The following is a 17,297-nucleotide window of genomic DNA, read 5'->3' on the forward strand; positions in this document are numbered from 1 at the left end:
CTATGGGTGATTCATGTTGAGGTTTGATAGAAAACAACAAAATTCTATGAAGCAATCACCCTTCAATAAAAATAATAAATTCAAAAACTAAACAACAACAACAAAGTTACTCTAACTGAGGTAAATTTAGAAAATAAAAGGCATACAGATGTTAAGCTGCCAGTGAAGAGTACAATTCTCAAAGGATTAAGCTAATTTATAGTTTCTAAAATTAAAGTCATCAAAGCTTTTCAAAACTACGTAAGCAAGCTATAGTTCCGACTCCCAAAGGACTTAATATACACTTACTGGGAGCATAGCTTCTGCCCATTCTCCATGTCCTCTCTGTAGAAGTTTAATTCTCTCCAGATCATAACAAACTTGCACAAGATCACCCACTTGAAACTGAGAGGTGCCTCCCTCTGCACCCTGAGCAGCATCCCCACTTCGGACAATGTTTGCTTTAGTGAGAACAGCAGGGTTGAAGGTCCACCTAAAAACCAAAGCCAAAATTCAAAATCGGTAAGTTTACTTAACTTCAGCACAACATTCATAGTTAACCACTGGAGGGAGAAAAGCACTATAACACATCCAAAGTGTAAAACAATCCTCTACAATTACATCTTGAATGATCTGTATTTCTTTTTAGAATTTATTACACAAATTTGAGAGAACAGTCATCCGTAATCTTACCATATTAGTATGATACCCTTTTGTCTAGATTTATTATCACTTGCATGCTTTAAAAATTGTTATAAAAGTAATACACACTCGTTGTTAATGATTAAAACATGTCAGAAACATGTAAAGTGAAAGTTCCATTGCACACAAACACACCTGGATCGCCATTCTGCACACCACTAGACACCACGGTTAATATTCCATTGTATATGGAATGCAGATCTTCTATTAATATGCTGAGTGATGGTTGTAACAGAGAGCTAATCTGCCCAGCTGAAATGATCGCTCTTCTTCTGTAGCTTCAGAACAGCCTGAATATTCACTTCTCACAACTACTTAAAACATTTCAATGCAGCTATTTCAGACTTTATCTATCCAAATTTAAAGGGAAACTTCTTCAAAGTAGAGGACCATGTCTTAACTGTCTCTGTAATTCTAACACTAATCACGGGCCCTAATACAGGATAAGTACTTAATAAAATGTTCTTAAAGAATAAAAGCATTTTCTTTCTAAAAGTCAAATGTTATGTTACTAATAACACTAGTACCCAAGAGAATTTGGACCAAGGAAGAATTCTGCAAGTAATAATCCTAATCTGTGTTAATTTACCATTTCCAAATAAGAGGCCATTTAAGACAACATGTGTTAATACACACTATTCTGAACTTAAATTAAGATTTTTTTTCCCTTCTTTATTGAGATGTAATTCACATACCATACAATTCACTCATTTAACGTGTATAAATCAGTGGCTTTAGTATATTCAGCTGTATAACCAACCACCACTATAATAATTTTATTTTCATCATCACAAAAAAATACCCCCATAACAATCAGCAGTCACTGTGAAATCAACTCTCTCTTCCCAGCCTCTAACAACCAGTAATATACTTTCTGTTTCTATGAATTTCCTTATTCTAGACATTTTCTATAAATAAAATAAGATAGTATGTGACCGTTTGTGACAGGCTTCTTTCACTCAAATTTTTTCAAGATTTATCTATGTTGCAGCATATGTCAGTACTCCATCCCTTTTTATAGCCAAATAAAATGTTCCATTGGGTGGATATACCACAACTTGCTTATCCATTCAGGAGTCAATACACATTTGGCTTATTTTCACATGTGGGCTGTTATGAATAATGCTTCTACAAACATTCGTGTATAGATTTTGGTATGGGCACATTGTAATTTTCTTGGATATAAACCTGGAAGTGGACATATTGGGTCATATGTTAACTCTATATTTAACATTTTGAGAAACTACTGTTTTCCAAAGCATCTAGACCACTTCACCTACTTATCATTAATGTAGGAGGGCTTGGTTCCAATTTCTCTATACCCTCAACCACACCAGTAATTATCCTACCTTTCTATTCTAGCCATTCTAGCATGTGAAGTGATATCTCATTGTGGTTGTGAACTAATAATGTTAGTAACTAATAATGTCCTGCATCTCTTCAAGGGTGATACAGAATGAATTGTGTCCCTCCAAATTTCACATGGTAAAGCTCTATGGCTTCTATGTAACTGTATTTGGAGACAGGGCCCTTAGGGAGAAAAGTAAGGTTAAATGATGTCATAAAGGCGAGGTGCCATGTGAGGACAATGAGAAAGCAATTCTCTCCAAGCCCAGAGGAGGTCTCACCAGAAACCTACCCTAATGGCACAATCTTGGACTTCTAACCTCCAGAACAGTAAAAAAAAAAGAATAAATAAATAAACATCTGTTGTTTAAGCCACCAGTCTGTGATATTTTGTTAAGGCAGCCCTAGCAGACTAATGCAATGCATTCATTGACCATTTCTGTACCTTCTGTAAGAAGTTTCCCTAGTAGCTCAGATGGTAATGAACCTGCCTGCCAGGAGGCCAGGGTTCAATCTCTGGGTTTGGAAAATCTCCTGGAGAAGGAAATAACAACCCACTCCCATATTCTTGCCTGAAAAATCCCATGGGCCAGAGGAGCCTGGTGGGCTTCAGTCCATGGGGTTGCAAAAGTCGGATACAACTGAGCAACATTAGTATCTTCTGTTAAAAAACGTCTTTTTAAATCCTTTGCCCTAAATCCAATGACTGGTGTCCTTAAAAGGTCATATACAACCATCTTTTCATAATTTTCTATGTAAAACATTTTAGAATTTCCATGAGCTCAATTAACTTTCTTCTACGCCTCCCTAGGGTTCTTTCCTCACGGATGGCTAAGCTACAAGTGTTGGCTTGATGAAAAGAAAATAGTGGGCCGGAGGACAGTTTACGTGGCTCTCAGAAGCAGATAATCTTTGATACTGAACTTGACTAACCAGGGATTAATTTGAATGAATTTAAAAATAAATTTGTGTCTCACCCCAAAAAAGAAGGTCATGTGAAGACACAGGGAATCTCACCCCAAAAAAGAAGAAGGTCATGTGAAGACACAGGGAATCTCACCCCAAAAAAGAAGGTCATGTGAAGACAAAGGGACAGACAGACTCCCAGGGGACAAGGCCAAGTGACAGAGGCAGAGAAACAAGTGACGCACTAGCCAGCCAAGGAACACCAAGGGTTACAGCCACGTCAGAAGCTAGGAAAGAGGCACAGGACAGACTCTCCTCAGTCTCCACAAGGACTCAGTCTTGCCAACACCTTGACTCTTAGCCTCTGGGATTGTCAAAGAAGAAACTTCTGCTGTTTTAAGCCACTCTGTGGTAATTTGTGGCAATTCTAGGAAACGAATGCACCATCTAAACAATAATAGGTCTTCTGATCCATAAACATGAAACATCTTTCCATTCATTTAGGTCATCTTTAATTTATTTAATAATGTTTTATAGTCTTCAGTGTACACATCTTGTACTTACTGGGCTAAATTTATTCTTAAGTATTTTATTCTTTGATGCTATTATAAACAGAATTGTTTTCTTATTTTCATTTTCAGGTTGTTGTTTGTAGTGTAGAGAAATACACTTTTTATATTATTTTTCTATATTAATATTATATTCCCATGACTATGCTGAATTCATTTATTACTTCTAACAGTTTTTTTTGTTGATTCCTTAGATTTTTCTATGCACGAGATCACATCACATGTGAACAGAGGTGGCTTAAATTCTTCTTTCTATTTCTTCTCCCTCTTGTTTCTTTTTCTTGCTTAACTGCCACAGCTTGACCCTCTAGGACAAGATGGAATAAAAGCAGGGAGAGCAGACATTCTGGTTTTGTTCCTGATCTTAAAGGAGAAAGCATTCAGTCTTTTACCACTGAGGATGCTGTTCACTGTAGGATTTCAGAGATGCCCTTTATCAGGCTGAAGAATTTCCCTTCTTTTCTTAGTTTATTTAGTATTTTTACCATGAAGGATATTGGATTTTGTCAAATGTTTTTTGTGCATCTCTTGATATGATCACGTATATTCTCCAGATCTGAACACAATTAGAGCTAATTCTATACTTTGGTTAGCAATTTGTTTATTTTTCTTATTCTATATATAAACCCTCCCCTAAAGAAACTTGGAGAGTTAGTTTAAGTACATGGCAGTAATAAAGATTTGAAAATTAACTATTATTTTTTCTCTAAAATACTATAAACATATTAGTAAACTGGATACATTTTGGCCCCTAGGGATAAAAAAATAAAAGGCACAGGCCCAAGTCTCCAAGAAACCTGAAACCTAGAGATCAAATAAATAACCATTTTAGTGGATAACAGGAGGCTTAAACAGACAAATATTGTATGCATGTACCAGGGAGGGTAGCTGGACAGAGGAGGCAGGCATATATTCAGTATTTACAGAGGCAGAGGAGTTATCCAGAGAAGAGGAAGACAAGGAGCGTGGAAGGATGGTGTGTAAAGAAGGTTACAGAAATGACTAAATGCACACAGTGCTGTGTTGCTGATACCGATGAGTGTGTGGCAAGGTAGAGCTGTGTCACCATGAGACAACAGGAGACAGGGACCAGAGGAGTTCACTGTTATTACCCTGTTCATTCAGGGTAGATTGATACAGTCCACCAGGAACAGACAACTTTTTAGCTACACTTGGACACAATACTGATACAATGTATTCTGCTCACTAAAGGGAGAAAAAAGTGCACAGAATATTCTCACACACACACACACACAGTTCTTACTTGCTTCCTTCTACTTTACCAAGGTATTCTGGGTTTTCTTCTACTACTGAAGAGTTAGCTGTAAGAAGTCTTTGTGATGTCACATTATTTGCTTTTTGTAGGCTCAGAGTTCCTCTGTAGACAAATTTCACTTGCCATTACTGAAAATTAAGAAATACAACCAACCTATTGCCGCTTGGATACTGTACTACAATGTCATGATCTTCATCAATGCCACAAACTGTTCCAGTTGTAGTCAAGGTCTCAAACATGCCATCAGTCCATCCGCCATGACCGTGCTGCAAAGACTGTACAATTTCAAGGTCGAGATCTATGTTGACCAGGTCACCAATCTGCAGTCCACCAGGATTCCTGTTGCCATTCTGCTCACCTGTAATTGCAGAGGGAGGTGACCAAGGACAAGGAAAACAACAGCAACAACAGGCAACTGCACTGTTTTAAATTTTAAAAAAAAAAAAGCCCCAGACAGTTGAGTTTCAGTTACTATCTAATCTTAAAACGTTTTGAGAATAAAATGTGAGTATAAAAATCTAGAATTATACAGCCTTAAAAAAGAAAGAAAAGAAAACAAACAGACTCAAAAGAAGAAATAAAGTAATGATTTATAACAATGACTGAAGAGGAGCAGCATCTACAGATGACAAGACACTGACTATCAGAACACAAAGCTCTGGGCATTGGTAATATTTACCTTTCTGCCTGGATGACCTGTTGAAGAGTCGGAATAGCTAACTAAAGAATATGAAAGAGACTCCTGGAATTTTGTTTTCTCTGAAGTGCTTACTATTATTATTTACCAAATGGTTTTTGTGACTTTTGCCTCAAGAGAATTTTTAAATATTTTAAAAGCCCATTTCCAAGATTATTTTCAAAGCTACTTCCGGGACAAAGAATGCATGATCATCAAACACTATGCTGAGGGATCCTAAATGTGTATGTTGATTCTACACTTTTCTTGTAAAGCCCAAATACAAAAGAAGAATGTTTCTGAATGCAAGAGAGATGATCTCATCTCTCATCAAAACCGTAAGATTTTCTTCCATATTCTCCTTTTTTCTAAAAAATTAAGGTATGCTGCAAGAAAACAGCACTTTGGGGCAATAAGGGAAAACAAATGATTTGAAAAGAACACAGAGTTCACACCAAAACAGCTAAATCAGAAGAGCCTAAAGGCTTAATCGGAAGAATGTGGCAAATGTTCATTGTAGCAACAATGAAGAATCTATAAAATGAAAGTAGTTTTGGTTTTCTTGTTCTTTATTTTAATCATACATTCTATTTATCATATTATCTTAATCTTGGAGCTGTTATATTTTCAAAGGAATTAAATTCTAAGGAATTTATAAATATTAAATTGTTAGGTCTTATTCTCAGCAGTGTAAGTATGTATAAGTATGGTAATACAACACAAAATTTTTCAACAAGCTCATGATTAAAACAAAAAAGTTTCATACAGTATTGGTATGCCCTATAAATGATGTATCAATTTAGCAAGACATGACAACTCTTTCAGAGACTAAATAAATCATTAAAAAGGAACAAATGCTTTTAAAACCAAACATAACCAAGAGCGTGCCTTTAAAAATCTTTAATGATAACTAATTTTCTTAAAGCCCAGTTGAAACGCTTTTCTGATTCCATGAACTCTGACCCATTGTTTAGAAACATTCTCGTCTGCTAACTCACCTAGCACAGGACAATGATCTCTGTAGAAAGAACCTCCTTTAGCATCCTGGACACACTTCAGATCAGACTACAAAGAAAAGAAACCAAAAAAATCACCCTTGAAAGCTTCAAGTATAGCTCAACACCTACAATAGGCAAAAATGTTCATTCAGAACATATCCTCAGCAGAAGTAGCTCCGGGTTAATAATCACACTAAACACTGCTTTCATAAACACCCATCAACAACTATAAACTTGATCTTCAGATATGTCATACTTTAAGCTTTCCTTTATAGTTCAAAATTAAAATGTCTGGATCTTTACCACTGAAATATTTTCAAAAATACATGTTGGAAAAAAAGAACTAAAACAAAAATCTTGTATTTAAAAAGTACATAATACATTCCATTTAAAATATATTCCATTCTTTTACCAAAAAGAGGTCAACTCATTTGATCTTTCTAATCAATTTTATGAGATATACAAGGTAGGCATTGACTCATTTTATATATATATATTGGAGAAGGAAATGGCAACCCACTCCAGTATTCTTGCCTGGAGAATCCCAGGGATGGGGGAGCCTGGTGGGCTGCTGTCTATGGGGTCGCATAGAGTCGGACACAACTGAAGTGACTTAGTGTGTGTATATATATATATATATATATATATATATGCACACACATATATATATGTATAAAGTGACCAATATATACTTACTGTATTAAGAAAATGAGCTCCTTTACACACACACACACACACACACACAATCCAACTCTCTGTTAGTTACAGCCTCCTTTGCCACTGGATTTCACATTTAGTTCAATCCTAGCCAAAGAGTCATGGGTCAAGCTGTTTTAATATGGTACTTTAACCTAGCAATTCCACTTCTAGGAATGTATCTTAAGAAAATATACCCATAAATGTACAAAGACATATGCACAAGGATGTGTGTCACTGAAACAGTGCTTGCAACAATGAAAAACAAAAACAAAAAACCAACCCAGACACCCATCAACAGAAATATCATAAACAATGGCATAACCATACAAGGAGTGCTACTCAGCCATCAAAAAAGAATGAGAATCAACCAATATATAAATACTACTCCTTAAGCACTTGAGTAATGTTTCTAGGTCAGTCATGTTCAATTATCAACAGTATACTTTAAAAATACAGGGAAAAAACGCCTTAAAAATAATGTTAACACCTATTATATTAAATTCTCACTTTACAGATGTTCCTTCCTACTGCATACTCATGATTCAGATGGCTGTATTATGATAAAAGGAAATGACACAACAAAAAATGAAAGATTACAATAAGGGCTATTTTTAATTTCCTTTCTTTCACCCATCCAATATTTTCATCTTTTATGGTTCTTACACTTACCATGCCCTCAAAGCCAACTCTGTACAGGTTCTTAGCACCATTATCCCAGAGAACGTAGGCTGCGCTATGCGGGCTTGATGCACTCCAGTCTTGGATCTCTGTTACCTAAGGGAAATTTTTGAGGGAAAAAAAAATCTTTAAGAAGAGAGAAGAGGCTGATTCTTTTAATTATATTTAAATCTTTAAAATTACTTCAGTTACAATCCTGTGTAACAGGATCATGAAAAACACTTACTTGCCAAATATATGTCACTTCTAACATATAGTTGAATTACAGATATTTTTCCAGAATATTATAAGGTTATTTCTAAAAGCACTATAGAAACTTTATTTATTTATTTATTTTTGGCCATGCTGCATGGCTTGCAGTATTTCAGTTTACTGGACCAGGAATTGAACCTGGGGCCAGAGCAGTGAGAGACAGCATGGAGTCCTAACTACTGGATCACGAGGGAAGTCCCTAAAACTACAGCAGAAATTTTATATTGAGAGGCTTAGTGATTACAGTGATGGATTATCAGCAAACACATAATTCAATTCAAAATTTAAAATCTGTACTCTTAAAGGGTTCCTTCTAACAGCAGTGTTATTCTTTTAAACCTATTTTTTGATACAAAATGTAAAATCTTTGACCAAATACCTAGAACAATTCAAGATAACCCAGCTCTCTGGTTAGCTGAACGCGGATGAGCACAGGCTCAAAGGTCGTGTTTAAAGAAGGCCTGAGAGATCTGGTTCCTCCAGCAGTGCCCCTCAGCTGCCCTGAAAAGCAGGCCATCCAAGCTAAAACGCCCCGACTACAACAGAAACCCAGACACCACCTCCAGGCCCCACATGCCACCAGACCAGATGGATTCTTTAGAGCAGTCAATATTTAACAAAAAAACAAAAACTGGAGTTGCCATTGATCTAGGGCGAAGAATCAACTACATAAAAACGACACACAGTGCGCACTGAACTTGGGGTTTTCAAGTGACCCAGTCTACAGCCCAGACTGGGAGGCTGTACGTGGCAACTCAGGACTCTCCATCTGCACACTTACCAACCACCCTTCATAGTTTCTCAGAATGCCAGGCTGATACTGAGCGTAATCTTTAAGGTATGCCCTTAAAACCAAACTACTATTTCAAATAAGACACATAATGACCGCTTCATTTTCACCCTGTGCTAAAGAAACAATTTTGCATGCCATGTATTTTACAGTGCTTTTGTGAGATAAAACGTGTTTATGCTTAGGACTTAATTAAATACTTGAATAATATTTCAAAGCATTAGTAAATAAGTATTCTTTCTAATTTTAAAATAAATTATATGTTATAAAAATCTAACACAAACTTTAAAAAATAATTAAAAAATGAAACGAACATTAGACTAAGAAAAAGAAAACTACCAGTACTTTGAGTCCCCTGCGTGCCCCTCATCAACGCCACCCGCTGCCTCCTAGCAGAGGTAACTAGCATCCTGACTGTGGAGTCCCCTGCGTGCCCCTCATCAACGCCACCCGCTGCCTCCTAGCAGAGGTAACTAGCATCCTGACTGTGGAGTCCCCTGCGTGCCCCTCATCAATACCACCCGCTGCCTCCTAGCAGAGGTAACTAGCATCCTGACTGTGAGTCCCCTGCATGCCTCTCATCGTCGCCACCCGCTGCCTCCTAGCAGAGGTAACTAGCGTCCTGACTGTGAGTCCCCTGCGTGCCTCTCATCGACGCCACCCGCTGCCTCCTAGCAGAGGTAACTAGCATCCTGACTGTGAGTCCCCTGCGTGCCTCTCATCGACACCACCCGCTGCCTCCTAGCAGAGGTAACTAGCATCCTGACTGTGAGTCCCCTGCGTGCCTCTCATCGATGCCACCCGCTGCCTCCTAGCAGAGGTAACTAGCATCCTGACTGTGGGGTCCGCCGCTGCCATGCTGCTTTATGATTTTCACAAGTAACCACTGAATAATCTCCAAAAGCAAGAGTTTCTAACATTCTCAAGTGAAACATGCAATTGGTAGGGAAGAAAATCGCTTTTGATTATAATACAGTCAGATTCTATTTCATTTATTTTTACAAATGCAGTGCTAGATGAAATAAGCCTGTGCTTTTATGAGAGGGACAAAAAAGCATTTGATCAACTTTTAAAAAACAAATTTTGTTTAAATCGAATTCATCCTAAATTTCAAATTACTTGGAACATAAGCAAGTTCATTACTCAAACTGTGAATCACTAAATGAAATCACTTCATTTGTTAATGTGATTCAGTTTATCAAGGAGGAAATAAAGTGGAAAGCATAGGAAAATAACTTCATTAATTTCTTACTTTCGATTCTGATTAATAAATGTGTGGAATGGCTACTAAAACCATTAGGTAGAAGGTCGCTGAGAAATTCTGTAAAGATCAAACTGACAAGATGTGCACTGATCAATCTTAACACCACTAATAGGATAATCAAGACTTTATAGGCCTTCTTCATGTGCGATCTAAATACACACACCAGAAGTGAGGTACTCTTGCCAAAATAAACTTGACCCTGAATCTACTCATTTCTCTACATCTAACAAGTTATAAGAAATACAACAGTTAGAAGAACACGTTAAACAATACCATAAAGAATCAATCAGAAAAATACAAAGATTTCTTCAACAAATAAATGGCAGTTTTTAAAACACTGATAAATTCTTAAGTTGGATGTTGGGTGCACAGGTATTTGTTATATTATGCTTTCCATTCTGGTGTATGTTTGAAATTCTCCATAATAAAGTTTTTTAAAAAGAAGAAAATATATCTAGTGTATGTGTATGAGGCAATTAACATATATTTAAAGCATGTGTAAAATGAAAACAGTCTTGAAATACTAACACAGATAGTTAAGACCATACTACACATTTCTATGCTATCCTTACATCATGTCTGTCAAAGCCTGCACTTGACCTGCTTATTTTTGTGTTAACGCTGTTGTCACCATGCAAAACACCATGGTACATGCAGGCATGTGACAGGCCATAGACGGTATCAGTACTAATACAACATCACCCAATTTGGTATCTATCCCTCAATATGGCTCAAACTAACCCTACAGTTGAGAACACAAAGTAATGAGAATGGGGAATCTTGAACCCCAAGGAAAAAAGATAAGAATACACTACCACCTTCACGTGGGTTACACCAGGTTTGTGTGGGTTACACCAGAGGACTGGGAGAGAGAGGCGCCAGCCATGAAGGAAAAGGGGGAATTAAAAACTTTATTCATTCACACACAGGGTCAGAAAGAGTCAGACAAAAATTATATTCCATTTCAAACATGTGCTTAAATAATGTTACCCTGAAGACTTCCTATTACATTAAGTTCCCTCACTCAGAGTCATATGTGCAAGATGGTTTATTTTTCTTTTTGTTCCTAAAATGTAACAAGTATTAAATCAACAAACCAAAAATGTAATACTGATGACTCAAAGCTTCAAAATTGCTACTCTGTATTCCACCTAAGAAGTGTCAATATAACACAAATCCCGAAAAGTGCCATTTACGTGGCTTCAGGCTTTAGCAGCAACTGCTTTTGAAAAGGTGATGAAAAACAGTTTTTTTTAACCCTCTGACCACATAATTAAGTGTGAGGAAGAATATAAAGCTAAACCACTTTACAGAATGAAAGTATTAAAAAATTTACTTCTCATGCACTCTTTCAAAAAACATTAATAGGACATGTACTCCATCAAAAGGAAGAGTAACTAAGGAAGATGATGTAATGGGATACAGAAAACACAAGATCCAGCCAGGAAAGAGACAAAGGCATCCATCAGAGGCTGCCAAGATGCCTGCTGGGTACCAGGTGTCAACGGCAATCTGACTGCAGCCACGTGACTCACAGGCCAGACATGCTGAAGGCTTTCATTACCAAGATGTCCACTGCCATCATATCACTTTATCGACCTAAGGACACACTGCCTGAGTGAGCCGGACCCAAATGCTCAACTGAACTTGGCTTATTGGACTATGTAATGATGAGGTTCCCACTCTCCCTTGCATTCCCCCATTCCCTGCCACCTAAACCAGCCGAGGTTTCTCATCCCACTCAACAGAATATTCTGCTTTGCCTTATTCCTAAAAGTTTGAGGTGTATCATGGTAAGCTTGGAAGCAAACAACACATGCCCTCTGACTACATTCCTGTTCAGTGTACAGCACGCGGTCCATACTTCTGCCCTTCCTGGTGTTCTGACCGTGCTGAGCCCCGTGTTTTCCAGGACCTACTAATGACCGTGTCTACTGACTACCCCAGAAAGACTCTTACAAGCTCCCAGGGATGTCATTATCCAGAGACTAAATTCAGTTTATCTTCTCCCTAGAAGCATTCGTCTAAAAGCACAATTCTGCTCTGTCTTTACAAAGGCTAAATTTCTGCTTGCTACTTGGTTTCTCAAAAACTTAAATCCTAAATGTTGTAATACAGAGCACTAAGTCATACAGTAATAAAGACAAACAAGGGAATAATGACAGGAAGAATTAGTTACCTTGCAGGGCTTTGCAGCTGGGAAAGAGTAAACAGAAGGCTTTTACAGGTATTCGTAACACTCTTTTTTAACCCGTAGAGTAGGAATAAAATTTACCTTTTAAAATTTCACTACTATTCTTCAAGCTTCAACATATGTTTTATACACCCCATGTGACACAGGATTGCAGTAAACAACTGCAGAAGCTGTTTACTGCACAAAAGGCCTTGCCAAAGAGGAAAGCAGAGGGTTACATCCAGCCTGAGTTCCACTCACCAAGACCCTCTGCATTGGGACAAGGCTGTTCCTGTGCCCACCCCCCAAGGGATACCTCTGCTCTGCCACTGGCTTGCCAAGCATGCCCCCATAGCACTCCATTTAGCCACAGATGGTGTCTTCCCCAAACTCACACTGGTCTGTGGTCTAGTGTTGCTTCTAGAAACGTGCTTCTCCTTATGGTTGCCCAGGGTGCGGGTGGGGAGGGGAGATGAGGGATAGTTAGGGAGTTTGGAATGGACATGTACACTCTGCTGTATTTCAAACAGATAACCAACATGGACCTGCTGTATAGCACAGCACAGGGAACTCTGCTCAATGTTATGTGGCAGCCTGGATGGGAAGAGAATTTGGAGGAGAATGGACACATGTATATATATGGCTGAGTCCCTCTGCCGTCCACCTGAAACTTTCACAACATTGTTAACTGGCTATACCCCAATACAAAAAAAGAAAGAAAGAAAGAAAGAAAGAAAGAAATGTGCTTCTCAAACTTTAACCTGCACTTGAGTGACTTCGGTATCTTATTAACATGAAGATTCTAATTTGGAAAGTCCAGGAGGAAGGTGACCTATTACCTAGCATGCCTGTAACAAGCTGTCAGGTGACACTAATGCTGCTGGTCACAGAACTTAGATTTGAATTCTGGCTCTCCATCTCCTCTAATGAGAACACAGGCCTCCCAAGAGTAGGAGCCTCGTCTTTTCTGTTTATTCCTACAACCTTCACGCCTGGAACAGAATCCTGCACCTAATTCAGTTCACTTCAGTCGCTCAGTCATGTCCGACTCTTTGCGACCCCATGAACCGCAGCACGCCAGGCCTCCCTGTCCGTCATCAAAGCCCGGAGTTCACCCAAACTCATGTCCATCGAGTCGGTGATGCCATCCAGCCATCTCATCCTCTGTCGTCCCCTTCTCCTCCTGCCCCCAATCCCTCCCAGCATCAGAGTCTTTTCCAATGAGTCAACTCCTCTCATGAGGTGGCCAAAGTATTGGAGTTTCAGCTTTAGCATCAGTCCTTCCAGTGAACACCCGGGACTGATCTCTTTTAGAATGGACTGGTTGGATCTCCTTGCAGTCCTGCACCTATGTGGTCAGTAAATATTTACTAAAGTTTTTCTTAAAAAGCATTGCTTCCTAATAAAAATCAAAGTACTTAAAAGACAAAAGACTAAAATATTTGTCTGACTTCCAAACGTTAAACATTAGACCTTATCATTTAAAAATGAAATCAACACAGCAATACTCTGAATTTGGAAAACATTTTATTTGACAAATGTTTAAAAATCTTAAATTCAAAAGAATCTATATAGCACCAAGTAGTACAAGAGGCCTTCAAGTCCCTAGGAAGAATTCCTCAGATGACACAAACTTTAAAGTCATCATTCCTTAATGCTAAGAACAATATTTTACAGAAGGTAACAGTGGAACAGGGACTGACGCTGAAGTCTCAAAGGGAAATGCTATTAATTTCAGTACACCAAGCAAAACACCCAGAACACACATTCAGGATTTGAAAACACATTCAGTACACCGAGCAAAACACCCAGAACATACGTTCAGGATTTGCTGACTGATCAACGACTGCATCATCAGCAAAAGCAACACGAAATCCAAAATAAGCAAAACCAACAACCCACTTACCCTGTATCTCTGGTTATCCCACCCCATTGAAGAGACTACAAAATTCCCTTCAGAATAACTGCCGTAATTGACCCCCAGACCACTCTACCTATGATCTCTCAGAAACGCATCTGTGAGGGAATGGAACATAAAGCAAGCAAATTCACATGAAATGTTAATAACAAGAAAGCCAAGAGCATGAGATACTGCTTAAGGAGGACTGGCCCAAAAAGGATGTTGGGAAAGGCATTCTGGACAGCAAAACAGCAACGTGAAGCCTAGAGGAGGAAAAGAAAACTGTCTACCCACCGATCTTCTCACTGAACACCAACGTGTACAGCAGAGAGGGAACAATCGTTTTTCTTCCCAGGGGAAAAAAAATAAAAAGTTTAAGAAACTGTTATTGGCCTTAAAGAAAATGGGCCACGAAATTCAATTACAGTAGTTTTAACATCTACTGAATATACAGTATTCGAGAATAACATGACGGATCAGAAACAACCTTTACCTTTCCCCTGCGTCCATTCCCTCCGTCCTGATCTTCCCACTGCCAGTCCACTCCTCGTACCACTCTGGCACCTGCGAAGATCCCTCGGGCCGTGATCTTCTTCGATTTTCTACGAGACTCTAACAGAACCCTAAAAGAAGATTATCTATTTTCAATTTTATATAAAAATAAAATTGGTAATGGGTGGCAATTTATTTTTTAAAATAACGACTATATAAAAGGTTATTTTGAAAATACAAAAGATTTTTCTTTGCTCTGGTTAACACCATAAAAGTAACAGGAATACTTTCCACATTCCCTAAGGTATGCTGATGAAGACATTAGTAGTTGGAATAATAACAACAGTTTATACTCACTTAGCTTTTCCTATACATAAAAACAGAGATATAAACTCTGTTACCCACCTTAAGATAAAGGTACTATTTATTACATTACTCATTTTACAAAAAGTCCCAAAGAGGTAAGCATCCATAACTTGCCCAAGGTCACAAAAGTTAAACTGGAATGGAATCAACACATGAATCCAGTCTGACCACTGCAGGGTATCACTGCAACTCTTCACTACTTTAGAGATGGCCTATACAAAACCCGACAACTGCCAGGCACACACTGCAAACGAGGGCCTGAGAGAGACGGCACCACGGCAATGGCAAATGACGAATGGCACTCGACCTTGGGCAGAGGAAGACAATAAGGAGTGGTAGGGACTTTGGTGAGCGCCAGAGGACGCTTTGTCTAAAGGGGACAGATGCTCCTGGGCTTCAGCCAGCCGCTGCCAGGAACAAATGCAGGCCCTGCGGTGACAGCCTGGGTGGAGGGGGAGTTAGAATTCATAAAGTGATCTTTCTGTGAAATCACCTTTCACAGAAATTCACCTTTCACAGGTTTTACAAGGTAAGTAATTGCTCAAAAATTGAGAGCAAGTCAAGCAAAATACATCTGTGGCCTGGATCTGATCTACACCAAACTGTCTCTAAAGCAGTGTACACCTACAAAAGACTACGGACCTTGAAAGAGACTGTACATGCAGCTACCTAGACAAGCATGGTTCTCCAAAGCCTTCCATCCCTTATTTTCCTACAGCTTTCTCATTCCTAAAAAATCAAACAGAACTGGGATTTTTAAATTCTACTTTCATCTCACTATTCATTTTCAAAATGTCTTTACTACACTCCAACTTTAAAAACTGTAAGCAAAAGACAAAACTAAACAATTTGCAGAAAATGACTCAACAAATGGCAGGGCCAGGATTTGAACCAGGACAGTATGACACAAAAATCCATCTTTCTATTACTCCTGTTGCCGCCTCCCTTCACCGACTTGACTCGTTTCTCTGCATTAGTCACAGCTCCCTGAGAATACTCCATCAGCGAAACCTCTGCACCCACTCACACTCAACACTCCTCTCTTTGCTCCTAAGACACTTTTTATGTATCTGTATATACAGTCCGAAACATCACATGATAATCACTGCTGATCAATGACAATCCCTTAACCTGTAAACTGCTTTAAGAATAACATGCCCTGTTTATCTTCAGATTTACCCAAGTACAGTCTTAAAGCTCTATAGTCTGAATAAATGTCTCTTGATTCCGTAACTGTGCCCTAGTGTTCACAGGATAGAATGCATATGGAGAAAACCATCAGCCTTCCTTGGGCCACCCTTGCACATCCAAACACTGAGCAGGGCCACGTCTCTATACAAGAGAACAAACAGCCCCGATTATCCTGGAAAAACGCACCTAGCTCCGCTGCACCAGTTCTCTTCTTGTCTGTGGTGGCCCTGGTCCCCATCTAGCCTGGTATCTGCTACTTCCTACTAAACCAGCTGTCAGAAGCTATTTCCTAATCCTATTTTTAAGGCTGAATGGTACAAAAAATGTAACAGAGACAAAGAATCGCAATTGGAAAAGAAAAATTGATTCCCATACCGCTCACTCCCTGGTGTGGTAATTCTATAAAAGCGATGCCTTAAATGATGTTTATCTCCATGATAACAAACGGTGCACAAGTCGTAATTTGTACACTCCGCACACTTCCACCGAATGCCAATGATAGGCTGCTGGCGGCAGGTATCACACATGGTTCCATCATGCTTGATGCCTGTTAAAACAGAGATGCATGCTGACATTAATTTCAAGTACTGTTTATTTGAACAGTATTCCCTGAGGGAAAAAATAGGAACACAGCATTTTACAAAATAGCTCAATAAAGCAAGAAACAGTATTTCAAATGAACCATATACGGTTTCAAGATAACAGCAAATATTCTAAAGAGTACAAATTACAGACTAAACCTTTTCTATTCCTTCTTTTGTCATTAGTAAGAACACTTCTCAGTAGCACTTTCCTTGCTCTCATCCAAACCTGAAACTTACATTCAATCCAGAGAGAGAAGGAAAAATCCTTTATCATCAAGGAGATGTTTCAGACTTCAAACACATTAAAAACTTTTTGAGCAACACAAACCTATTCTCCAGGTAAATAATTCCAAAGAAGAAGACAGTTTTATTCTCATAATACCAGAAACAGTCAATTAACTTAAGCTTTTATCCCTAGGTAATGGCAACTTTTTGCTTCCCAGTTTAATGGGAAA

General features: G+C 38.5%; 1 protein-coding gene across 1 annotated transcript in view; it reads right to left on the reverse strand.

The window, feature by feature from the left end:
- Positions 1–17,297, reverse strand: part of MIB1 (MIB E3 ubiquitin protein ligase 1) — a 98,375-nt gene that overhangs the window by 63,214 nt on the left and 17,864 nt on the right. The window contains exons 2-7 of the mRNA XM_061399770.1: positions 16,634–16,805; positions 14,703–14,832; positions 7,822–7,926; positions 6,454–6,520; positions 4,933–5,137; positions 289–472 (exon numbers count right to left, since the gene is read on the reverse strand). Coding sequence (XP_061255754.1) covers positions 289–472; positions 4,933–5,137; positions 6,454–6,520; positions 7,822–7,926; positions 14,703–14,832; positions 16,634–16,805 — 863 coding nt within the window. The remainder of the gene's footprint in view (positions 1–288; positions 473–4,932; positions 5,138–6,453; positions 6,521–7,821; positions 7,927–14,702; positions 14,833–16,633; positions 16,806–17,297) is intronic.

The sequence above is a fragment of the Bos javanicus genome, chromosome 24 (assembly GCF_032452875.1).
Source record: "Bos javanicus breed banteng chromosome 24, ARS-OSU_banteng_1.0, whole genome shotgun sequence".
NCBI lineage: Eukaryota > Metazoa > Chordata > Mammalia > Artiodactyla > Bovidae > Bos > Bos javanicus.